The 27594-nt window shown below is 44.8% G+C and overlaps 2 protein-coding genes across 5 annotated transcripts in view; both read right to left on the bottom strand.

The window, feature by feature from the left end:
- Positions 1 to 18875, bottom strand: part of LOC110491187 (plexin-B3) — a 168489-nt gene extending 149614 nt beyond the window's left edge. For both annotated transcript variants that reach the window (XM_090204046.1, XM_090204048.1), the window contains exon 1: positions 18646 to 18875. The gene's annotated coding sequence lies outside the window, so the exon portion shown is untranslated. The remainder of the gene's footprint in view (positions 1 to 18645) is intronic.
- A 7557-nt stretch (positions 18876 to 26432) lies between these two features.
- The window catches only part of LOC110491185 (CXXC-type zinc finger protein 1), a 35669-nt gene continuing 34507 nt past the window's right edge, over positions 26433 to 27594 (bottom strand). For all 3 annotated transcript variants that reach the window (XR_016487560.1, XM_090204044.1, XM_090204045.1), the window contains exon 15: positions 26433 to 26921. Coding sequence is in view for 2 of the 3 variants with exons in the window: in XM_090204044.1 (XP_090060170.1) it covers positions 26906 to 26921 (16 nt within the window). In the remaining variant the exon portion in view is untranslated. The remainder of the gene's footprint in view (positions 26922 to 27594) is intronic.

Genomic DNA, 27594 nt, shown 5'->3' with positions numbered 1-27594 from the left:
GTGTTAACATGTTTCCCATGCCAATACAGATCAATGTTAACACATGTTTCCCATGCCAATACAGATCAATTTTAACACATGTTAATAAAGCCCTTCGAATGAAATTGAAGAGAGACACCCGACGACAGAGGGGTAGAGAGACACACACCTATTGTACTAAAAGTTTACTTGTTCAATGAAAATACACACACACACACACACACAGTTGAAGTCGGAAGTTTATGTACACTTAGGTTGGAGTCATTAAAACTCGTTTTTCAACCACTCCACATATTTCTTGTTAACAAACTATAGTTCTGGTAAGCCGGTAAGAACATCTACTTTGTGCATGACAAGTAATTTTTACAACAATTGTTTACAGACAGATTATTTCCCTTATAATTCACTGTATCACAATTCCAGTGGGTCAGAAGTTTACATACACTAAGTTGACTGTGCCTTTCAACAGCTTGGAAAATTCCAGACAATGATGTCATGGCTTTAGAAGCTTCTGATAGGCTAATTGACATAATTTGAGTCAATTGGAGGTGTACATGTGGATGTATTTCAAGGCCTGCCTTCAAACTCAGTGCCTCTTTGCTTGACATCATGGGAAAATCAAAAGAAATCAGCCAAGACCTCAGAAAAATAAATTGTAGACCTCCACAAGTCTGGTTCATCCTTGGGAGGAATTTCCAAACTCCTGAAGGTACCAGGTTCATCTGAACAAACAACAGTATGCAAATATAAACACCATGGGACCACGCAGCCGTCAGGGTAGCCTAGTGGTTAGAGCGTTGGACTAGTAACCGGAAGGTTGTAAGTTCAAACCCCCGAGCTGACAAGGTACAAATCTGTCTGAGTTTAGAGCGATGAAAAGTAGCTAACTGATCTCATGTCTCTTCATTGAGCAGCCCAAGTGGAGCCGTTGCTATGGTTACTCAGACTCCAAACCCCCATGAGCAGAAACCATGCAGAGCGATCTGCCTGCGCAGAGATCAAGTGACAGAGAGGAGATTTACTAACGGTGCCTTAAATTTGACAAAAGCAAATTGGGGTAGGGCCTGAACGTCACAGGCATGAGGTAGGGCTTAAAATGAATGCCTGTGCAGGGCGTTACTTTTGACCAGGGCCCATAGGGGAACAGGATGCCTTTTCGGAGAGGGCCCTGGCTGGTTGGTATCTGGTGTAGAGGCTACAGGTTGACCCCAACACCGGGCTGGTTGGTATCTGGTATAGAGGCTACAGGTTGACCCCAACACCGGGCTGGTTGGTATCTGGTGTAGAGGCTACAGGTTGACCCCAACACCGGGCTGGTTGGTATCTGGTATAGAGGCTACAGGTTGACCCCAACACCGGACTGGTTGGTATCTGGTATAGAGGCTACAGGTTGACCCCAACACCGGGTTGGTTGGTATTGAGGCTACAGGTTGACCCCAACACCGGGCTGGTTGGTATCTGGTATAGAGGCTACAGGTTGACCCCAACACCGGGCTGGTTGGTATCTGGTATAGAGGCTACAGGTTGACCCCAACACCGGGCTGGTTGGTATCTGGTATAGAGGCTACAGGTTGACCCCAACACCGGACTGGTTGGTATCTGGTATAGAGGCTACAGGTTGACCCCAACACCGGGTTGGTTGGTATTGAGGCTACAGGTTGACCCCAACACCGGGCTGGTTGGTATCTGGGATGCATCCAGACAGTGACTGAGGCAGAGAGTGTATGTGTGTGTACAATGTATTGTGGTTAGACCTTCATAGCGGAGGATGGATGACCCAGCTAAAATCTAGCTAGACCCTCATAGCATTCAATTCAGAGAGCTGAGAGGCAGACACTACATTTTAAAGCATGGACGCACGCTCTCACACACACACACACACACACACACACACACACACACACACACACACACACTCTCTAAAGGCATGCTGCTTCCTTTGTTGCAGATGGCTTATCAAGCAGACTGATCCTGGCTCCAGATTGACAGGCTGTCAAAAACCACACTGGAACTGACACGACAACCATTAAAACACTATTATCATAGATCCCTGCTATGCACTACTTAACACACTGATCTAGATTGTTGTCCTTCTGTTTCACCATCTGACCACCAACACGTCTCTCTGGACAATATAATACAGGCCATTTAGCTTTTCATCCAAAGAGAAGTATCCATGTGAGCCCAGGACCAGCAGGAATACACACTGTAAACGGAGAGCCCAATGTGACCAGCAGGAATACACACTGTAAACTGAGAGCCCACTGTGACCAGAAGGAATACACACTGTAAACAGAGAGCCCAATGTGACCAGCAGGAATACACACTGTAAACGGAGCCCAATGTGACCAGCAGGAATACACACTGTAAACGGAGCCCAATGTGACCAGCAGGAATACACACTGTAAACTGAGAGCCCACTGTGACCAGAAGGAATACACACTGTAAACAGAGAGCCCAATGTGACCAGCAGGAATACACACTGTAAAACTCATAGATACTGCTTAAAACTTCTTCGGGATAGGGTCCTCCTTTCTCCACTTCCTGTCTGAATGATGTGCCCAAAGTAAACTGCCTGTGACTCAGGCCCAGAAGCCAGGATATGCATTGGATAGAAAACACTTGGAAGTTTGTAGAAATGTTAAAATAATGTAGGAGACTAACACGATAGATATGGCAGGAGAAAATCCAAAAGAAAGACCAATCTGAATTATTTTATTTTCTCTTGAGAGAGAGAGAGCCCCATGCTCTTACACTGGAAAGCATAGGAGCATTCTGAAATCTAGCTCAGGATGCAATTCATATGGCTTCCACTGGGTGTCAGCACTCTGTGTTCAAGGTTTCAGGCTTGTTTCTCCCAAAACGAATAAGGAGTTTTAGTACTGGGACACACTATTCGAAATTCGTGTTTGGGCGTGCGATGAAGACGAGAAGCACCTGCTAATATCGGTTTCCTATTGAACATACTTCTTTCCGTATTAAATATTATAGTTTGATTACATTTTAGGGAATCTGTGCAGTTAGACTAACAATCATTTAAGCTTTCAACCGATATAAGACACTTGCATGTACCTCAATGTTTAATATCCATAATTTTATGATTATTATTTACTTCCAGTTTCACAGGAAGTTGCCCCGCTAGCGGGACGCCTAGACTGAAGAAGACATGTTCTATTGCCTTATAACAACGTTTATCAATCTAAATCACATTTTATTGGCCACATTGCGGGAGTAGTGAAATTGTGTTTTTAGCTCTAGCAGTGCAGTAATATCTAACAATACACAACAATTTAAAAAGTTAAATTATGGAATTAAGATATATATACACAAATATTAAGATGAGCAATATTTCATTCCGTGGTATAAATATATACAATGTATCCCAAATTATTGCATATACAGCACCAGTCAAAAGGTTTGAACACATCTACTCCTTCGAGGTTTTTTCTTTATTTTTACTATTTTCTACTTTGTAGAATAATAGTGAAGACCTCCTAATTATGAAATAACACATATGGAATCACGTACAGTCTTGAAGTAGTTCCCACATATAATGAGCACTTGTTGGCTGCTTTTCCTTCACTCTGCGGTCCGACTCATCCCAAACCATCTCAATTGGGTTGAGGTCGGGGGATTGTGGTGGCCAGGTCATCTGATGAAGCACTACATCACTCTCCTTCTTGATCCAATAGCCCTTACACAGCCTGGAGGTGTGTTGGGTCATTGTCCTGTTGAAAGACCAGATGGGACTGCGTATCGCTGCAGAATGCTGTGGTAGCCATGCTGGTTAAGTGTGTGTGTGATTTATTTAGAATTCAAGGCCGTGTCAACAGGAAAGCACCTACACACCTCCTCCTCCTCCATGCTTCACGGTGGGAACCACACATGGGGAGATCCATTCACCTACTCTGCAGACCAAAGGACAGATTTCCACCGGTCTAATGTCCTCGTGTTTCTTGACCCAGCAAGTCTCTTCTTATTGGTTCCTTTAGTAGTGGTTTCTTTACAGCAATTCGACCACACAGTCTCCTCTGAACAGTTGATGTTGAAATGTGTCTGTTACAGCAGAGGTAACTCTGGATCTTCCCTTCCTGTGGCGGTCCTCATGTGAGACAGTTTCATCATTGCGCTTGATGGTTTTTGCGACTGTCCTTGAAACTTTCAAAGTTCTTGACATTTTATGGATTGACTGACCTTCATGTGTTAAAGTAATGAAGGACTGTTATTTCTCTTTGCTTATTTGAGCTGTTCTTGCCATAATATGGACTTGGTCTTTTACCAATTAGGGCTATCTTCTGTATACCACCCCTACGTTGTCACAACACAACTGATTGGCCCAAACGCATTAAGGAAAGAAATTCCACACATTAACTTTTAACAAGGCACACCTGATAATTGAAATGCATTCCAGGTGACTACCTCATGAAGCTGGTTGAGAGAATGCCAAGAGTGTGCAATGCAGTCATCAAGGCAAAGGGTGGCTAATTTGAAGAATCTGAAATATAAATTATATTTGGATTTGTTCACCTCATGATTCCATATGTGTTATTTCATAGTTTTGATGTCTTCACTGTTATTCTTGTCACGAATCCCGTTTCCTGAGTCTGTTTTTTGCCTATGTTCTGTCCTGGAGAGTTTTTTCCGGCGTCCTGGAACGCACCCTGTCTGGTTGCCGGGCAATGTAGCCAGTTGGGGTTTCTGATTACCCGCACCTGTATCCCATCAGCTATCTGCACACCTGGTCCTGATCATCATCTCTCCTCTTCATAAGCCCGGACCTGACATCCATTCCCTGCTGGATCGTTAGCCATGAACAGCATGTTGTGCCAGAGTATCAGCCTCAAGTTGGATAGAATTTGTTTTGTTGTTTGTTACGTATTGCTTGCCTTGAACTTACCTCCGTTTGTTCTGTCTTCAGTTACTCACCCGGATCATTTACCCCATTCCCGCCTGGTCGTCGGAGGATTCCGCTTCCCCATTGGATCCACCTATTTACTCACAGAACGGGCCCGGTGAGTGCTGAAGCACGTAGAGCGTAAGAAGTGTCTGTCCCACTCACTACTGAGTTCCAAACTGCCTCTGGAAGCAACGTCAGCACAAGAACTGTTTGTTGGTAGAATAATGAAATGGGTTTCCATGGCCGAGCAGCCGCTCCAGCAATGCCAAGCTTCTGGAGTGGCGTAAAGATTGCCGACATTGGACACTGGAGCAGTGGAAACGCGTTCTCTGGAGTGATGAATCATGCTTCACCATCTGGCAGTCCAACGGACAAATCTGTGGCGGATGCCAGGAGAACGCTACCTGCCCGAATGCATAGTGCCAACTGTAAAGTTTGGTGGAGAAGGAATAATGGTCTGGGGCTGTTTTTCATGGTTAGGGCCCCTTAGTCCCAGTGAACGCTAGAGCAAACGCTCTAGACAATCTTCCAACTTTGTGGCAACAGTTTGGGGAAAGGCCCTTTCCTGTTTCAGCATGATAATGTCCCCGTGCACAAAGCAAGGTCCATTTATTTTATCTTATTTTACGAGGCAAGTCAGTTAAGAACAAATTCTTATTTTCAATGACTGCCTAGGAACAGATTTGAACAGAACGACAGATTTGAACCTTGTCAGCTCGGGGGTTTGAACTTGCAACCTTCCAGGTACTAGTCCAACGCTCTAACCACTAGGCTACGCTGCCGCCCCGTCCATACAGAAACGGGCCATGTAGATGTATAAAAAGGATCCGTCCTTCAACACTCAGTTGCTAACTCCTTTAAAACCCAAGAACAAAAGAGAGTGGAGACACACACACACACACACACAACAGAACAGAACAGCCAGCATGCGTATGAATCGCGAGATGTGTAGAGGAGAAGTCCTTCACCAGAAGGATCTCTACTGTTTCAAGGTATCGTGGGTAGAGCAGCCGACAGATCTGGGCCTGCCTTCAAAAACATGTTGCTGATTAGGGTGCCTCCTTGCAGAATGCCTAAGGCAGGGACCCTGGGTATTTTTCTTTTAGTGGTTTTCCAGAGTCAGTAGAAAGGCCTCTTTAGTGTCCTAAGTTTTCATAACTGTGACCTTAATTGCCTACCGTCTGTAAGCTGTTAGTGTCTTAACGACCGTTCCACAGGTGCATGTTCATTTATGGTTCATTGATCAAGCATGGGAAACAGTGTTTAAACCCTTTACAATATAGATCTGTGACGTTATTTGGATTTTTAAAACTTATCTTTGAAAGACAGGGTCCTGAAAAAGGGACGTTTATTTTTTTTGCTGAGTTTATATACAGGGTCAGTTCCAATACCACACTATATACAGGGTCAGTTCAATACCATACTATATACAGGGTCAGTTAGTACCATACTATATACAGGGTCAGTTAGTACCATACTATATACAGGGTCAGTTATTACCACACTATATACAGGGTCAGTTAATACCATACTATATACAGGGTCAGTTCAATACCATACTATATACAGGGTCAGTTAGTACCATACTATATACAGGGTCAGTTCCAATACCACACTATATACAGGGTCAGTTCAATACTATATACAGGGTCAGTTAGTACCATACTATATACAGGGTCAGTTAGTACCATACTATATACAGGGTCAGTTAGTACCACACTATATACAGGGTCAGTTAATACCATACTATATACAGGGTCAGTTCAATACCATACTATATACAGGGTCAGTTAGTACCATACTATATACAGGGTCAGTTAGTACCATACTATATACAGGGTCAGTTATTACCACACTATATACAGGGTCAGTTAATACCATACTATATACAGGGTCAGTTAGTACCATACTATATACAGGGTCAGTTAGTACCATACTATATACAGGGTCAGTTCCAATACCACACTATATACAGGGTCAGTTCAATACCATACTATATACAGGGTCAGTTAGTACCATACTATATACAGGGTCAGTACCAATACCACACTATATACAGGGTCAGTTCCAATACCATACTATATACAGGGTCAGTTAATACCACACTATATACAGGGTCAGTTCAATACCATACTATATACAGGGTCAGTTATTTACATACTATATACAGGGTCAGGTTAATACCATACTATATACAGGGTCAGTTAATACCATACTATATACAGGGTCAGTTAATACCATACTATAGACAGGGTCAGTTAATACCATACTATATACAGGGTCAGTTAATACCATACTATATACAGGGTCAGTTAATACCATACTATATACAGGGTCAGTTAATACCATACTATATACAGGGTCAGTTAATACCATACTATATACAGGGTCAGTTAGTACCATACTATATACAGGGTCAGTTAATACCATACTATATACAGGGTCAGTTAATACTATATACAGGGTCAGTTAATACCATATACAGGGTCAGTTAATACCATACTATATACAGGGTCAGTTAATACCATACTATATACAGGGTCAGTTAATACCATACTATTTACAGGGTCAGTTAATACCATACTATACTATGTACAGGGTCAGTTAATACCATACTATATACAGGGTCAGTTAATACCATACTATATTCAGGGTCAGTTAATACCATACTATTTACAGGGTCAGTTAATACCATACTATATACAGGGTCAGGTAATACTATATACAGGGTCAGTTAATACCATACTATTTACAGGGTCAGTTAATACCATACTATATACAGGGTCAGTTAATACCATACTATATACAGGGTCAGTTAATACCATACTATATACAGGGTCAGTTAATACCATAGTATATACAGGGTCAGTTAATACCATACTATATACAGGGTCAGTTAATACCATACTATATACAGGGTCAGGTAATACTATATACAGGGTCAGTTAATACCATACTATTTACAGGGTCAGTTAATACCATATTTTTATTTAACTAGGCAAGTCAGTTAAGAACAAATTCTTATTTACAATGACGGCCTGTTCAGGGGCAGAATAACAGATTTTTACCTTAGGGGACAGGGATACTGGAGTGATGGAGGTAGATATGTATAGAGAGAAGGAGACAGGGATACTGGAGTGATGGAGGTAGATATATATAGAGAGAAGGAGACAGGGATACTGGAGTGATGGAGGTAGATATATATAGAGAGAAGGAGACAGGGATACTGGAGTGATGGAGGTAGATATGTATAGGGGGAAGGTGACAGGGATACTGGAGTGATGGAGGTAGATATGTATAGGGGGAAGGAGACAGGGATACTGGAGTGATGGAGGTAGATATGTATAGAGAGAAGGAGACAGGGATACTGGAGTGATGGAGGTAGATATATATAGGGGAAGGGGACAGGGATACTGGAGTGATGGAGGTAGATATGTATAGGGGGAAGGGGACAGGGATACTGGAGTGATGGAGGTAGATATGTATAGGGGGAAGGAGACAGGGATACTGGAGTGATGGAGGTAGATATATATAGGGGTAAGGAGACAGGGATACTGGAGTGATGGAGGTAGATATATATAGGGGGAAGGAGACAGGGATACTGGAGTGATGGAGGTAGATATGTAGACAGGGATACTGGAGTGATGGAGGTAGATATGTATAGGGGGAAGGAGACAGGGATACTGGAGTGATGGAGGTAGATATGTATAGGGGGAAGGGGACAGGGATACTGGAGTGATGGAGGTAGATATATTTAGGGGGAAGGAGACAGGGATACTGGAGTGATGGAGGTAGATATGTATAGGGGGAAGGGGACAGGGATACTGGAGTGATGGAGGTAGATATGTATAGGGGGAAGGGGACAGGGATACTGGAGTGATGGAGGTAGATATGTATAGGGGGAAGGAGACAGGGATACTGGAGTGATGGAGGTAGATATGTATAGGGGGAAGGAGAAAGTGATACTGGAGTGATGGAGGTAGATATGTATAGGGGGAAGGAGACAGGGATACTGGAGTGATGGAGGTAGATATGTATAGGGGAAGGGGACAGGGATACTGGAGTGATGGAGGTAGATATGTATAGGGGGAAGGAGACAGGGATACTGGAGTGATGGAGGTAGATATGTAGACAGGGATACTGGAGTGATGGAGGTAGATATGTATAGGGGGAAGGAGACAGGGATACTGGAGTGATGGAGGTAGATATGTATAGGGGGAAGGAGACAGGGATACTGGAGTGATGGAGGTAGATATGTATAGGGGGAAGGTGACAGGGATACTGGAGTGATGGAGGTAGATATATATAGGGGGAAGGTGACAGGGATACTGGAGTGATGGAGGTAGATATGTATAGGGGGAAGGAGACAGGGATACTGGAGTGATGGAGGTAGATATGTATAGGGGGAAGGAGACAGGGATACTGGAGTGATGGAGGTAGATATGTATAGGGGGAAGGTGACAGGGATACTGGAGTGATGGAGGTAGATATATATAGGGGGAAGGTGACAGGGATACTGGAGTGATGGAGGTAGATATGTATAGGGGGAAGGAGACAGGGATACTGGAGTGATGGAGGTAGATATGTATAGGGGGAAGGAGACAGGGATACTGGAGTGATGGAGGTAGATATGTATAGGAGGAAGGAGACAGGGATACTGGAGTGATGGAGGTAGATATGTATAGGAGGAAGGATGGAGGTAGATATGTATAGGGGGAAGGGGACAGGGATACTGGAGTGATGGAGGTATATATATATATAGGGGGAAGGGGACAGGGAAACTGGAGTGATGGAGGTAGATATGTATTGTTTTGCACATCGAGAGACTGAAATTTTTTCCCATTCCTCCTTGCAAAACAGCTCGAGCTCAGTGAGGTTGGATGGAGAGCATTTGTGAACAGCAGTTTTCAGTTCTTTCCACAGATTCTCGATTGGATTCAGGTCTGGACTTTGACTTGGCCATTCTAACACCTGGATATGTTTATTTTTGAACCATTCCATTGTAGATTTTGCTTTATGTTTTGGATCATTGTCTTGTTGGAAGACAAATCTCCGTCCCAGTCTCAGGTCTTTTGCAGACTCCATCACGTTTTCCTCCAGAATGGTCCTGTATTTGGCTCCATCCATCTTCCCATCAATTTTAACCATCTTCCCTGTCCCTGCTGAAGAAAAGCAGGCCCAAACCATGATGCTGCCACCACCATGTTTGACAGTGGGGATGGTGTGTTCAGCTGTGTTGCTTTTACGCCAAACATAACGTTTTGCATTGTTGCCAAAAAGTTCAATTTTGGTTTCATCTGACCAGAGCACCTTCTTCCACATGTTTGGTGTGTCTCCCAGGTGGCTTGTGGCAAACTTTAAACAACACTTTTTATGGATATCTTTAAGAAATGGCTTTCTTCTTGCCACTCTTCCATAAAGGCCAGATTTGTGCAATATACGACTGATTGTTGTCCTATGGACAGAGTCTCCCACCTCAGCTGTAGATCTCTGCAGTTCATCCAGAGTGATCATGGGCCTCTTGGCTGCATCTCTGATCAGTCTTCTCCTTGTATGAGCTGAAAGTTTAGAGGGACGGCCAGGTCTTGGTAGATTTGCAGTGGTCTGATACTCCTTCCATTTCAATATTATCAGTGCTCCTTGGGATGTTTAAAGCTTGGGAAATCTTTTTGTATCCAAATCCGGCTTTAAACTTCTTCACAACAGTATCTCGGACCTGCCTGGTGTGTTCCTTGTTCTTCATGATGCTCTCTGCGCATTTAACGGACCTCTGAGACTATCACAGTGCAGGTGCATTTATACGGAGACTTGATTACGCACAGGTGGATTGTATTTATCATCATTAGTCATTTAGGTCAACATTGGATCATTCAGAGATCCTCACTGAACTTCTGGACAGAGTTTGCTGCACTGAAAGTAAAGGGGCTGAATAATTTTGCACGCCCAATTTTTCAGTTTTTGATTTGTTAAAAAAGTTTGAAATATCCAATAAATGTCGTTCCACTTCATGATTGTGTCCCACTTGTTGTTGATTCTTCACATATCTTTATGTTTGAAGCCTGAAATGTGGCAAAAGGTCGCAAAGTTCAAGGGGCCGAATACTTTCGCAAGGCACTGTATGTATAGGGGTAAGGAGACAGGGATACTGGAGTGATGGAGGTAGATATGTATAGGGGGAAGGAGACAGGGATACTGGAGTGATGGAGGTAGATATGTATAGGGGGAAGGAGACAGGGATACTGGAGTGATGGAGGTAGATATGTATAGGGGGAAGGAGACAGGGATACTGGAGTGATGGAGGTAGATATGTATAGGGGGAAGGAGACAGGATACTGGAGTGAAGGAGGTAGATACGTCTTACTGTACGCGCCTAGGGCCCCGTCAGTGCGCCTAGGGCCCCGTCAGTGCGCCTGGGGCCCCGTCAGTGATATACGTCTGATATAGAGGTTCTGGATGGCAGGGAGCTGGGCCCCAGTGATGTACTGGGCTGTCCGCACCACCACCTGTACTGAAACTAATCAGCTGGTGATGAATGTGGAAAAACAGGTTTGAACACATGGTAGGACAGTACGCACAATTATGGGAAGGTACTGTCACCTCAGAAAACTGTCTGAAACCCTAGAGACATGCAACCCCAATCTATATATAGAGCACTACCCTGGCCCACAACAGAGCACCAACCTGGTCCACAGCAGAGCACTACCCTGGTCCACAGCAGAGCACTACCCTGGTCCACAGCAGAGCACTACCCTGGTCCACAGCAGAGCACTACCCTGGTCCACAGCAGAGCACTACCCTGGTCCACAGCAGAGCACTACCCTGGTCCACAGCAGAGCACTACCCTGGTCCACAGCAGAGCACTACCCTGGTCCACAGCAGAGCACTACCCTGGCCTCCTCAACCGTCCAAAACACACACAGGCTGATGTTTGGTTAATAGAGGCCTTTACAAGAGAACAGTTTACAAACCAGTGGAATACAACAAGCTAAATGACAGTGTGTGTGTGTGTGTGTGAGAATGTTCCTGTGTATGTGTGTGTGTGTGTGTAGGCCTATATAGGGAAACACATTGAAACAGATGCCGCCGTCTTTGAGACAGCTGTGTAACACAGGCACCAATTACACTGCCACACCCCTCTCTCTCTGTCACACATTATTACACCCCTTAAAACACCTCTCTCTCAGTCTAACACACAGCCTATAATCTTCACAGACACACACTGGAAGAGAGAGAGCGGGGCGAGGGAGGGGAGGAACAGAGGAAGGAAGGAAAGGAAAGTTAAGGAGGAAGGAAGGAAGGGGGAGCGGTGACAACACCAGCCAAAGCGCGGGGGGGGGGGGGGGGGGGGGGGGGTTAGGAAAAGAGAGAAAAGGGGAAGAGCAAGAGAGAGAGAAAGTGAATCGAACACCCTTTACAGACAGAATGCCCCTGCAATAACAACTTTCAGACAATTAAAAAAAGGTGTCGCATCAACAACCCAAAAAACCCCAGCCTTTTCAGATAGTAGAATTCAGCTCCAGCATAGAATGTTGGGTATTGTTTCCCAAGAACAAACGTTGCTGATTGGTCTGCTGCTGTGTTGTTTATGGTAGGGTAGCTACAATGCAGTCGGTAAGTATTAGGACCTCTTGACTTGTTCAACATTTTTCTTAGCCATTTCAACAGGTGTGTGTGTTTTATATACACCTGTTGAAATGGCTAAGAAATCTACAAACTAAAAAAACAATTATTCAGGCTGCAACTGTTTAACTACTTTAGTCTGGTAAAACGCATGATACTGAAGTATCCATTATAACAACCTACAACTCCGACAGACTTTGATCTCCGGTGGACAAACCAGAGGCTTTCTGTTGACTGACTATGCAGCAGACAGGCCGGCGATCGGAGAGGGACAACAAAGGCATTCACTCGTAAATATGTACATTGATATTTATTTTCAAATGAGTGGCTGTTCGTGTTAAAAGTTATCGACTGTATTACAGTGAATCCTCTGAGTGTCCCCACCCCTTTCCTTTGTCTACCAAGCCGTCATATCGGCTTAGGCCACTAGGGACTTTTATGTAATTCTGTGATTAAGTTAGTAAATAAATAGACCAATTTGTATATCGCTGATTAATGATTCACTTTCTCTGATCATAGGAACAACATGAATTTGTGCATGAGGCAGATGCATTGCGACTCGAGCTTCAACATCAGGTGGAAGATGGTGTCCCCTCTCTCTGGGCAGTCTCACCGGAGGAAAGGAAGGAGAGCAGGGACGGTGAGAGGTGGACCCTCAGCGGGAGGGAGAAGGTGGCAGAGACTAATACAGTTTCTAAAACAACTAGGAACTGGGAAATAGCAGACTTCTGACTTCAGTGCGTTCAATACAACTGGGAACTCAAAACAAACTAGATCGACTGGGGAAAATAGTTTGGAACGGTCATCCAACACGCAAGCATCTTTCTACAGCATCGACCTGAAGTTCACGGGCATCATGACTGGACTTTTCCCAGAGTTCCCTGTTCTCTTAAATACCATCAGATGCATGAACATCAGTCTAGTAAAATAAAAAGCTAATGATTTGAGCAAATGATGCTCAGCTGTGATAATTTATTAGACCAGGCATATAGCCAACATGCTGTGATAATGTATTAGACCAGGCACATAGCCAACATGCTGTGATAATGTATTAGGCCAGGCACATAGCCAACATGCTGTGATAATGTATTAGGCCAGGCACATAGCCAATATGCTGTGATAATGTATTAGGCCAGGCACATAGCCAATATGCTGTGATAATGTATTAGACCAGGCACATAGCCAACATGCTGTGATAATGTATTAGACCAGGCATATAGCCAACATGCTGTGATAATGTATTAGACCAGGCACATAGCCAATATGCTGTGATAATGTATTAGGCCAGGCACATAGCCAATATGCTGTGATAATGTATTAGGCCAGGCACATAGCCAATATGCTGTGATAATGTATTAGACCAGGCACATAGCCAATATGCTGTGATAATGTATTAGACCAGGCACATAGCCAATATGCTGTGATAATGTATTAGGCCAGGCACATAGCCGTTACAACAGCCAGAAAGTTGTAGCCTTCATAAAAGGTCTTGAATGTTCCTTCAATCTGCTACAGGGTTTTGATTTTAGTGGTTCAGAAATATGAGGCAGAGACGTTGGCTTCATCGTCATGGTTCAGAAGAGGGTGAGCAAAGAGAGAAACGTGACAGGAGGTGGTTCAGAGGGTGAGCAAAGAGAGAAACGAGAGGTGGTTCAGAAGAGGGTGAGCAAAGAGAGAAACGAGACGGGAGGTGGTTCAGAAGAGGGTGAGCAAAGAGAGAAACGAGAGGTGGTTCAGAGGGTGAGCAAAGAGAGAAACGAGAGGTGGTTCAGAAGAGGGTGAGCAAAGAGAGAAACGAGAGGTGGTTCAGAAGAGGGTGAGCAAAGAGAGAAACGAGACGGGAGGTGGTTCAGAAGAGGGTGAGCAAAGAGAGAAACGAGAGGTGGTTCAGAAGAGGGTGAGCAGAGAGAGAAACGAGAGGTGGTTCAGAAGAGGGTGAGCAAAGAGAGAAAGGAGAGGTGGTTCAGAAGAGGGTGAGCAGAGAGAGAAACGAGAGGTGGTTCAGAAGAGGGTGAGCAAAGAGAGAAACGAGAGGTGGTTCAGAAGAGGGTGAGCAAAAAGAGAAATGTGACGGGAGGTCTGGTGAGCAGTAGCTAAGTTCGAATTTTTGGGGGGTGTAAAATATAAAAAAAAATGTCCAGAACGTGATCTGGATCAGTAGCTTTGAGAAAGAATATCCATATTTGGTCGGGCGGGGTCGAAAACTCTGTATTCACAGCCACAGCCAAAAATGAAAGTGTCCTCCCTAGACAGAAAGAGCGAGATGGAGACAGACAGAGCGAGATGAGCCCTGCAGAGCTCCTGAGGGGGAACTGTGCATCATACATTAAAAAGACCCCATACATATTTAATGACACCTTGAGCGCATCAACACTGAAGCCCCCCCCCCCCCCCCCCCCCCCCCCCCCCCCCCCCATCTTTATGTGTGGGACAGGGTAGGGTGAATCTGACAAGTGATGGAGAGGGGGGGGGGGGGGGGGGGGCTCAGCAGTTGGCATGATCAAGGGCTCTCTCTCTCTCACACACACACACACACACACACAGCGTCAGCACAATTTACACAGCCAGAAACAGACAATGATGTTTTGATGTAATGTTAGCACAACAAAGGAAAAGCATATAGCCTATATTACTGTGTACTGGAATTGTGGGCTGAGAGAAATGAGGGATGCACTGCAACCTGCCACAGACCCAAAACAACACTTCACTTGCTACTGGTAGAGATCATACCACGCTCAGTCACTTAGGTCACTCGTTTTGCCCATTCTAACGTTGGGGTTAACTAACAGAACCACCACGGCTAGCTAACAGGACAACCAGGGCTAGCTAACAGGACCACCAGGGTTAACTAACAGGACCACCAGGGCTAGCTAACAGGACCACCAGGGTTAACTAACAGGACCGCCAGGGTTAACTAACAGGACCGCCAGGGTTAACTAACAGGACCGCCAGGGTTAACTAACAGGACCGCCAGGGCTAGCTAACAGGACCACCAGGGTTAACTAACAGGACCACCAGGGTTAACTAACAGGACCACCAGGGTTAACTAACAGGACCACCAGGGTTAACTAACAGGACCACCAGGGCTAGCTAACAGGACCACCAGGGTTAACTAACAGGACCACCAGGGTTAACTAACAGGACCACCAGGGTTAGCTAACCGGACCACCAGGGTTAGCTAACAGGACCACCAGGGTTAGGGTTAGCTAACATAACCACCAGGGTTAACGAACAGAGCCACCAGAGTTAGGGTTAGCTAACAGGACAACCAGGGTTAGCCAACAGGACCACCAGGGTTAGGGTTAGCTAACAAGACCACCAGGGTAAAGACCACCAGGGTTAGCTAACAGGACCACCAGGGTTGGCTAACAGGACCACCAGGGATAGCTAACAGGACCACCAGGGTTAGGGTTAGCTAACAGGACAGCCAGGGTTAAGACCACCAGGGTTAGCTAACAGGACCACCAGGATTGGCTAACAGGACCACCAGGATTAGCTAACAGGACCACTTGGGTTAGCAAACAGGACCACCAGGGTTAGGGTTAGCTAACAGGTCCACCAGGGTTAACTAACAGGACCACAAGGGTTAGCTAAGAGGACCACCAGGGTTAACTACCAGGACCACCAGGGTTAACTAACAGGACCACCAGGGTTAACTAACAGGACCACCAGGGTTAGCCAACAGGACCACCAGGGTTAGCCAACAGGACCACCAGGGTTAGCCAACAGGACCACCAGGGTTAGCTAACAGGACCACCAAGGTTAGCTAACAGGACCACCAGGGTTGGCTAACAGGACCACTTGGGTTAGCTAACAGGACCACCAGGGTTAGGGTTAGCTAACAGGACCACGAGGGTTAGGGTTAGCTAACAGGACCACCAGGGTTAACAGGACCACAAGGGTTAGCTAAGAGGACCACCAGGGTTACAGTTAGCTAACAGGACCACCAGGGTTAGCTAACAGGACCACCAGGGTTAGCTAACAGGACCACCAGGGTTAACTAACAGGACCACCAGGGTTACCTAACAGGACCACCAGGGTTACCTAACAGGACCACCAGGGTTACCTAACAGGACCACCAGGGTTACCTAACAGGACCGCCAGGGTTAACGAACAGAGCCACCAGAGTTAGGGTTAGCTAACAGGACAACCAGGGTTAGCCAACAGGACCACCAGGGTTAGGGTTAGCTAACAAGACCACCAGGGTAAAGACCACCAGGGTTAGCTAACAGGACCACCAGGGTTGGCTAACAGGACCACCAGGGTTAGCTAACAGGACCACCAGGGTTAGCTAACAGGACAGCCAGGGTTAAGACCACCAGGGTTAGCTAACAGGACCACCAGGATTAGCTAACAGGACCACTTGGGTTAGCAAACAGGACCACCAGGGTTAGGGTTAGCTAACAGGTCCACCAGGGTTAACTAACAGGACCACCAGGGTTACCTAACAGGACCACCAGGGTTAGCTAACAGGACCACCAGGGTTAGCTAACAGGACCACCAGGGTTAGGGTTAGCTAACAGGACCACCAGGGTTAACTAACAGGACCACCAGAGTTAGGGTTAGCTAACAGGACCACAAGGGTTAACTAACAGGACCACCAGGGTTAGGGTTAGCTAACAGGACCACCAGGGTTAACAGGACCACCAGGGTTAGCTAACAGGACCACCAGGGTTAGCTAACAGGACCACCAGGGTTAGCTAACCAGGACCACCAGAGTTAACTAACAGAACCACAAGGGTTAGCTAAGAGGACCACCAGGGTTAACTAACAGGACCACCAGGGTTAGCTAACTAACCCTAACTCACTGTTCCCCTGAACGAGGCAGTTAACCCACTGTTCCCGTGAACGAGGCAGTTAACCCACTGTTCCCCTGAACGAGGCAGGTAACCCACTGTTCCCCTGAACGGGGCAGTTAACCCACTGTTCCCCTGAGCGAGGCAGTTAACCCACTGTTCCCCTGAACGAGGCAGTTAACCCACTGTTCCCCTGAACGAGGCAGTTAACCCACTGTTCCCCTGAACGAGGCAGTTAACCCACTGTTCCCCTGAACGAGGCAGTTAACCCACTGTTCCCCTGAACGAGGCAGTTAACCCACTGTTCCCCTGACAAGGCAGTTAACCCACTGTTCCCCTGAACGAGGCAGTTAACCCACTGTTCCCCAGAACGAGGCAGTTAACCCACTGTTCCCCAGAACGAGGCAGTTAACCCACTGTTCCCCTGAGCGAGGCAGTTAACCCACTGTTCCCCTGAACGAGGCAGTTAACCCACTGTTCCCCTGAACGAGGCAGTTAACCCACTGTTCCCCTGAACGAGGCAGTTAACCCACTGTTCCCCTGAACGAGGCAGTTAACCCACTGTTCCCCTGACAAGGCAGTTAACCCTGAGCACAGAAGACGTGGATATCGATTAACGCAGCCCCCACACCTCTTTGATTCAGAGGTTGGGTTAAATGAGGAAGACACATTTCAGGTGGACAACTGACTAGGTATCTCCATTTCACTAATAAATAATATTAATAATAATAATAATAATAATAATAATAATAATAATAATAATAATAATAATTATAATAATAAGCCAACAAATACTATAATAATGAACCAGAACAAATAGAATAGGGTTTCACCAACTCGGTTCATTATTAGGGGTTCAGCAACTAACGTAGCTGCTGAACCCGTAATGAACTCTTCAGCTTTCCCACAACACAGAAACACTGACAGGTGTGCAGGCGGAGTAAAACCAACTGGTACTATTCACACACACAAAGTTAGCTTTGAACTAGCTAGTTGACCACTTTATACTAGCTACGTAGCATTAAAACACACCAGAGCTGGTCTTTGATGCTAGTTAGTTCAGTTTGATGTGTATGGGGGTGTGAGTTAGCCAAGTTCCCTGTGCAAACACCTGGAAGAATGTGAACTATTTTGTGTGCGACATATCAATGTAAACTTCGCCAAACACGTCCAAAGAAACACTTTTTCACACGTCAACACAAGCTTACTTCCGACGTTTTAGTAATTCCCTGTAATGTTATGACTACAGGTGTCATGCTACAGGTGCCCAGCATGAACAAGTTAGTGGAACCGGGCAACACACGAACTAAACTCACATCAATGTCCCACAGCCGATAGACAGAAAACACCTACCTCTCATAGACTGACACTTCTCTCTGTTAACCATCCGCTTGTAGAAATACAACTCATCCACATAGATGGTCCGTGTGGTGTTTACATAGGATGAATGACCGCCAGCGGGTCGAGTCGAGTCCCTGCCCACAAAACAACGTAGCTCCGTGGGTAGCTGTGCTTTCAGCTGCCGGGGTTGAGCTCCTGTAGGAAAAGTTTCCTAGGGTGAGTTGAGGTTGGACAGGACCCACAATGCAACACGTGGTAGAGGACAGGGGTGTTTTTAAAAGGGTCCGTGCTATACTGGATCCTTGGGACGTCCCTAAACATTGAAGTTGACCTTTTACAAGTACAAGTTGTCCCTTTTGAGGTGTAGAAGAAGTGACTGCTAAATGCTAACTCCCGTTTGTATGAGCTGGTTAGCATAGCCGTAAATCAGTGGTGGTATTCAGTCGTTTTTAGCTGTAAAGCAGTTGATTGGTAACTCTTACATTAATTAAGGATCGTAGCCTCTTTTTTTTTTCTTTCAATTTTCACCTAAAATGACATACCTAAATCTAACTGTCTGTAGCCCAGGACCCGAAGCAAGGATATTCATATTATTGATACCATTTGAAAGGAAACACTTTGAAGTTTGTGGAAATGTGAAATGAATGTGGCAGAATATAACGCATTAGCTCTGGTAAAATATAATCCAAACGAGAAAAAAAAACATGTGTGTGTTTTTTTTCATCTTTGAAATATGAGAGATCATTAGCATATACACTAACTTTCACACATCTAGATGTCTGGGCAGGGTGGGTGTGGAGCCAGAGACAGCAGTGGGGTCAAACTGTAGACCCCAGTTCCTACATTTTAACATGAAAATGCATTCCATTTCACAATAGTCTAAATGTTGGCTCATTTTGCTGGGGGGGCAATGGGGAGATTCAGGATCTTTCCCCTCACGTGTTTCCATGGCAATTCCATTGTTTTGGTCAAGTTCAATGAACCTCTTTACAGCATCTATAGGCCATGTGGTATACCATCAACTAGAATGTGTTCTAACAGTGTTGGGGAACTTCTCTTTGAAACACTGAGGCATTGTGTTCTGGCTCGTCTCCCTCGGCAACCATGGAATGTAGATCCGGGCTCCTCCATTGTGTCCATGCATCAGGAAAGGATTCTTCACATGCTAGTCTAAACTAGCCAAGACCAACAACACAAATAAACAGACTATACAGCTACAAGCTGTGAGTGGAGTTACTAAGTGAATGGACTATACTAAACCTAGTTAAATGTCTTATCTGTGATTAAATGTTTAGCCTACTTGGACACCGTTTTAAAAATGTTGATACGTTATAGCCTTATTCTACAATATTATTATTCCCCCCTCATCAATCTACACACAATACCCCATAATGACAAAGAAAAAATTGGGTTTTAAAATTGTTTGCAAATTTATAAAATAAAAAAACAGAAATATCACATTTACATAATCTTTCAGACCCTTTCAGACAGAAGCACGTTTGGCAGCAATTACTGCCTCGATTATTCTTGGGTACGACGCTACAAGCTTGGCACACCTGTATTTGGGGAGTTTCTCCCATTCTTCTCTGCAGATCCTCTCAAGCTCTGTCAGGTTGGATGGGGAGCGTCACTGCACAGCTATTTTCAGATCTTTCCAGAGATGTTCGATCAGGTTCAAGTCCGGGCTCTGGCTGGGCCACTCAAGGACATTCAGAGACTTGTCCTGAAGCCACACCTGCATTGTCTTGGCTATGTGCTTAGGGTCGTTGTCCTGTTGGAAGGTGAACCTTTGCCCCAATCTGAGGTCCTGAGCACTCTGGAGCAGGTTTTCATCAAGGATCTCTCTGTACTTTGCTCCGTTCATCTTTCCCTTGATCCTAACTAGTCTCCCAGTCCCTGCTGCTGAAAAACATCCCCACAGCATGATGCTGCCACCATGCTTCCCCGTAGGGATGGTGCCAGGTTTCCGCTTGGTATTCAGGCCAAAGAGTTCAATCTTGGTTTCATCAGACCAGAGAATGTTGTTTTGCTCTGACACTCAAAAGTGATACTGGGATACACCTTCAAATAAAAGTTTATTGGTTGTGTACACAGATTTGCAGATGTTATCGCAGTTCAGTAATATCTAATGCTTGTGTTTCTAGCTCCATCAGTACAGTAATATCTAATGCTTGTGTTTCTAGCTCCGTCAGTACAGCAATATCTAATGCTTGTGTTTCTAGCTCCAACAGTACAGTAATATCTAATGCTTGTGTTTCTAGTTAACAGTACAGTAATATCTAATGCTTGTGTTTCTAGCTCCATCAGTACAGTAATATCTAATGCTTGTGTTTCTAGCTCCATCAGTACAGTAATATCTAATGCTTGTGTTTCTAGCTCCATCAGTACAGTAATATATAATGCTTGTGTTTCTAGCTCCAACAGTACAGTAATATATAATGCTTGTGTTTCTAGCTCCATCAGTACAGTAATATCTAATGCTTGTGTTTCTAGCTCCATCAGTACAGTAATATCTAACGCCTGGTGGAAAGCTGACTGTACCAGGTTTTCCTCTAGGATTGTGGGTGGGCTTAGCTCCATTACGTTTCTTCTTTATCCTGAAAAACTCCCCAGTCCTTAATGATGACAAGCATACCCATAACATGATACATATGTAAGATGTGTAACAGCAGTAGTTATAGCAAATCAAATTGTATTTGTCACATGCACCAAATACAACAGGTAACCTTACTGTGAAATGCTTACTTACAAGCCCTTAACCAATTAATGCAGTTCAAGAAATATAATAGAATAAATAATTGACTAAATAAACTGAATTTAAAAAATGTAATTAAAAGTCACACAATAAAACAACAACAAGGCTATATACAGGGAGTAGGGGTAAAGTGACTATGCATAGATAATAAACAGCGAGTAGCAGCAGTGTTAAAACAAAGGGGGGAGGGGGGGTCAATGTAAATAGTCCTGGTGGCCATTGGATTAATTGTTCAGCAGTCTTATGGCTTGGGGGTAGAAGCTGTTAAGGAGCCTTTTGGTCCTAGACTTGGTGCTCCGGTACCGCTTGCCGTGCGGTAGGAGAGGGAACAGTCTATGACTTAGTGACTGGAGTCTTCCAGCCTTCCTCTGACACCACCGATTATATAGGTCCGGAAGCTTGGCCTCAGTGATGTACTGGACTGTACGCACTACCCTCTGTAGTGTCTTACGGTCAGACGCCGAGCAGTTGCCATACCAGGCGGTGATGCAACCGATCAGGATGCTCTCGATGGTGCAGCTGTAGAACGTTTTGAGGATCTGGGGACCCATGCCAAATCTTTTCAGTCTCCTGAGGGGGAAAAGGTGTTGTCGTGCCCTCTTCACAACTGTCTTGGTGTGTTTGGACCGTGATAGTTCGTTGGGGATGTGGACACTAAGGAACGTGAGTGTGTTTGGACCGTGATAGTTCGTTGGGGATGTGGACACTAAGGAACGTGAGTGTGTTTGGACCGTGATAGTTCATTGGGGATGTGGACACTAAGGAACGTGAGTGTGTTTGGACCGTGATAGTTCATTGGTGATGTGGACACTAAGGAACGTGAGTGTGTTTGGACCGTGATAGTTCGTTGGTGATGTGGACACTAAGGAACGTGAGTGTGTTTGGACCGTGATAGTTCGTTGGGGATGTGGACACTAAGGAACGTGAGTGTGTTTGGACCGTGATAGTTCGTTGGTGATGTGGACACTAAGGAACGTGAGTGTGTTTGGACCGTGATAGTTCGTTGGGGATGTGGACACTAAGGAACGTGAGTGTGTTTGGACCGTGATAGTTCGTTGGTGATGAGGAAACTCTCAACCCGCTCCACTTCAGCCACGTCGATAATAATGGGGGCCTGTTCGGCCCTCCTTTTCCTGTAGTCCATGATCAGCTTTTTTGTCTTTCTCACATTGAGGGAGAGGTTGTTGTCCTGGTACCACACTGCCAGGTCTCTGACCTCCGACCTATAAGCTGTTTTATCGTTGTCGGTGATCAGGCTGTTGTGTCGTGAGCAAACTTAATGATGGTGTTGTTGTCGTGCCTGACCATGCAGTTGTAGGTGAACAGGGAGTACAGGAGTGGACTAAGCACGCACCCCTGAGGAGCCCCTGTGTTGAGGATCAGCGTGGCAGATGTGTTGTTGCCTACCCCTTACCACCTGGGGGCGGCCCATCAGGAAGTCCAGGATCCAGTTGCAGAGGGAGGTGTTTAGTCCCAGAGTCTTAGCTTAATGATGAGCTTCGTGGGCACTATGGTGTTGAATGCTGAGCTGTAGCTAATGAATAGCATTCTCACATGGGTGTTCCTTTTGTCCAGGTGGGAAAGGGCAGTGTGGAGTGAGATTGAGATGGCATCATCTGTGGATCTGTTGGGGCATTTTTCGAATTGGAGAGGGTTTAGGGTTTCCAGCATGATGGTGTTGATATAAGCCATGACCAGCCTTTCAAAGCACTTCATGGCGACCGACGTGAGTGCTACGGGGCGGTAATCATTTAGGCAGGTTACCTTCGCGTTCTTGGGAACAGGGACGATGTGGTCTGTTGGAAACATGTAGACATTATAGACAGAGTTGATCTGGTGAAGCCAGCTAGCTCTATATTATCTAGCTCTATATTATCTAGCTCTATATTATCCAGCTCTATATTATCTGTCTTGTCGTTCAGCCACAACTCGGTGAGACATAAGATATTACAGTTTTTAATGTCCCGTTGGAAGGATAGTCTTAATCGTAGATCGTCCAGTTTGTTTTCCAATGATTGAACGTTGGCCAATAGTCTGGGAATTCTTACAAGGCACCCCGCCCTCCTGCCCCTTTTCCTCCATCTTTTCTTCATGCTGATGACGGGCATTTGGGCCTTGGACAAAGCAGTATATCCTTCGCGTCGGACTCAATAAAGAAAAAGCCTTCATCCAATTTGAGGTGAGTAATCGCTGTTCTGACGTCCAGAAGTTCTTTTAGGTCATAAGAGACGGTAGCAGCAACATTATGTACAAAATAAGTTACAAACAATGCAAAAAAACTAACTATCAAATCAAATTTATTTGTCACATACACATGGTTAGCAGATGTTAATGCGAGTGTAGCGAAATGCACAGTTGTTTAGGAGCAGGTAAAACAGCCGCCATCCCCTCCGGAGTCACTATATATTTGTGATCTTTGTCACGGGCAGGTCTACTCTAAGTCTTTCTGCTACAGAGTAAAGTTTCCACTAGGTACAGATCTAGGATCAGCTTCCCTTCCCCCAATCCTTAGCGGAGGAAAATGCAAAGGTAGTTGTCGTTCTCAGCAACTTGAACCAGCACTGAAATTTGAGTAGTGAGGTTCATTTCTTCTCCCCCTTTGGCCTTATGTTTCTGCTCTGAACTCCTCAGATTGAAGCACATCCCACCCCATCACCCAGACAGATGTAAACTGCTTGGGAACCTCCCGCCCACCAGGGAAATCACCCTATCACAGGGGGTTGTCAGGGAAATCACCCTATCACAGGAGGTTTGTCAGGAAAATCACCCTATCCTATGAGGTTAGTCAGGAAAATCACCCTATCCTAGGAGTTGTCAGGAAAATCACCCTATCCTAGGAGTTGTCAGGAAAATCAACCTATCCTATGAGGTTAGTCAGGGAAATCACCCTATCCTAGGGGTTTAGTCAGGAAAATCACCCTATCCTAGTGGTTTAGTCAGGAAAATCACCCTATCCTAGGAGTTTAGTCAGGAAAATCACCCTATCCTAGGAGTTTAGTCAGGAAAATCACCCTATCACAGGAGTTTAGTCAGGAAAATCACCCTATCCTGGGAGTTGTCAGGAAAATCACCCTATCCTGGGAGTTGTCAGGAAAATCCCACTATTCTAGGAGTTGTGTCAGTTTGTCCAGCAGTGTGTAGCATCACTACGTTAGAAGTAGATCCACATACTGTATGTTATTCTCTATCATGTAGAATTGTCATCTCCGTGTAACATACGAAACTCCTTCTAAAATACAGACGTGGGTGATTTCTGCCCCAGTGCACTGCACACCGGGCAGGGTTGTATTCCTGCCCAGCACAGTGTTCAGCTATTCATCGTCTACAATTTAGATCACCATTAGTTGAAGGAGGTGGCTGTCATGATTAAAATGTCCCTCGTGTACTGAACAAGCTTTAGAATAGTGAATGGTGAATCTCCTTGACGTCCCTCACTAGTGGATCCTAAAATGTTTATTCTATTCTACTGAGCCATTTACTTTGTGTTCATATTCTTATCTTTTAGATTTTCTTATTGTTGTTTCATTGCTGAGAAGGAACCTGCAAGTAAGCATTTGGTTGGACCATATGTATCCTGTACATACAACTAACAAAACTTGTACAATGGACTGTGTTCTAATGGACTGTGTTCTAATGGACTGTGTTCTAATGGACTGTGTTCTATTGGACTGTGTTCTAATGGACTGTGTTCTAATGGACTGTGATCTAATGGACTGTGATCTAATGGACTGTGTTCTAATGGACTGTGTTCTAATGGACTGTGATCTAATGGACTGTGATCTAATGGACTGTGATCTAATGGACTGTGTTCTAATGGACTGTGTTCCAATGGACTGTGATCTAATGGACTGTGTTCCAATGGACTGTGTTCTAATGGACTGTGATCTAATGGACTGTGATCTAATGGACTGTGATCTAATGGACTGTGATCCAATGGACTGTGTTCTAATGGACTGTGTTCTAATGGACTGTGTTCTAATGGACTGTGTTCCAATGGACTGTGATCCAATGGACTGTGTTCCAATGGACTGTGTTCCAATGGACTGTGTTCCAATGGACTGTGTTCTAATGGACTGTGTTCTAATGGACTGTGTTCTAATGGACTGTGATCTAATGGACTGTGATCCAATGGACTGTGATCAAATGGACTGTGTTCTAATGGACTGTGTTCTAATGGACTGTGTTCTAATGGACTGTGTTCTAATGGACTGTGATCCAATGGACTGTGATCCAATGGACTGTGATCTAATGGACTGTGTTCTAATGGACTGTGTTCTAATGGACTGTGTTCTAATGGACTGTGTTCTAATGGACTGTGTTCCAATGGACTGTGATCCAATGGACTGTGTTCTAATGGACTGTGTTCTAATGGACTGTGTTCCAATGGACTGTGTTCCAATGGACTGTGATCCAATGGACTGTGTTCCAATGGACTGTGATCCAATGGACTGTGTTCTAATGGACTGTGATCTAATGGACTGTGTTCTAATGGACTGTGTTCTAATGGACTGTGTTCTAATGGACTGTGTTCCAATGGACTGTGATCCAATGGACTGTGTTCTAATGGACTGTGTTCCAATGGACTGTGTTCTAATGGACTGTGATCTAATGGACTGTGTTCCAATGGACTGTGATCCAATGGACTGTGTTCTAATGGACTGTGTTCTAATGGACTGTGTTCTAATGGACTGTGTTCTAATGGACTGTGTTACAATGGACTGTGTTCCAATGGACTGTGTTCCAATGGACTGTGATCCAATGGACTGTGATCCAATGGACTGTGTTCTAATGTACTGTGTTCCAATGGACTGTGTTCCAATGGACTGTGTTCCAATGGACTGTGATCCAATGGACTGTGTTCTAATGGACTGTGTTCTAATGGACTGTGATCTAATGGACTGTGTTCTAATGGACTGTGTTCCAATGGACTGTGTTCCAATGGACTGTGTTCCAATGGACTGTGTTCCAATGGACTGTGTTCTAATGGACTGTGTTCTAATGGACTGTGTTCTAAGGATCCATGCAGATACAGGAAAACCAATAAATGAGTCAATATTTATTCAAAATGAGTGTTGACGTTTTCACACGGTTCTGGTTCTGAGGCTTGGTCATCTGGTTCTGAGGCTTGGTCATCTGGTTCTGAGGCTTGGTTCATCTGGTTCTGAGGCTTGGTCATCTGGTTCTGAGGCTTGGTCATCTGGTTCTGAGGCTTGGTCATCTGCTTCTGAGGCTTGGTCATCTGGTTCTGAGGCTTGGTCATCTGGTTCTGAGGCTTGGTTCATCTGGTTATGAGGATTGGTTCATCTGGTTCTGAGGCTTGGTCATCTGGTTCTGAGGCTTGGTTCATCTGGTTCTGAAGCTTGGTCATCTGGTTCTGAGGCTTGGTCATCTGGTTCTGAGGCTTGGTTCATCTGGTTCTGAGGCTTGGTTCATCTGGTTCTGAGGCTTGGTTCATCTGGTTCTGAGGCTTGGTTCATCTGGTTCTGAGGCTTGGTTCATCTGGTTCTGAGCCTTGGTTCATCTGTCCAATCCCCTGCAAGGAGAGAGAAAGGCATTAATAACATTACAATACTGTATTCATTTAAGTTATCCTTAAAACACATGCCAGTGTTGGTTTTGTATCCAATGCATTGAAGTAGTCTAGGCCTTCTAATCTAGTTGTATTGTAATCATATCGCCTATCTGTTATCGATGCATGAAGTGAATATAAAAACAGGCCATCGTGAACGTCAGTGTCATTTAATAATATACATGGGTGTTATAATGTATCTCAAGCCTTCTCATCGGAAATAAAAACACAAGCCGTCCTAATGCAGTATCAGCTTCACAGTGACAAGTGGAATCCTGGGCAGTCTATCTGTATCAGTCTGTCTGTATCAGTCTATCTGTATCAGTCTATCTGTATCAGTCTATCTGTATCAGTCTGTCTGTATCTGTATCAGTCTATCTGTATCAGTCTATCTGTATCAGTCTATCTGTATCAGTCTGTCTGTATCTGTATCAGTCTGTCTGTATCAGTCTATCTGTCTCTGTCTATCTGTATAAGTCTGTCTGTGTCAGTCTATCTGTATCAGTCTGTCTGTATCAGTATATCTGTATCTGTCTATTTGTATCTGTATCTGTCTATCTGTATCTGTATAAGTCTGTCTATTTGTCTCTGTCTATATGTAGCAGTCTATCTGTATCTGTAGAAGTCTATCTGTATA

The sequence above is a fragment of the Oncorhynchus mykiss genome, chromosome 16 (genome assembly GCF_057628025.1).
Source record: "Oncorhynchus mykiss isolate SJ-2025 chromosome 16, ASM5762802v1, whole genome shotgun sequence".
NCBI lineage: Eukaryota > Metazoa > Chordata > Actinopteri > Salmoniformes > Salmonidae > Oncorhynchus > Oncorhynchus mykiss.
The sequence above is the reverse complement of the archived record's forward strand: the minus strand, read 5'-3'. Positions and strand labels throughout refer to the sequence as shown.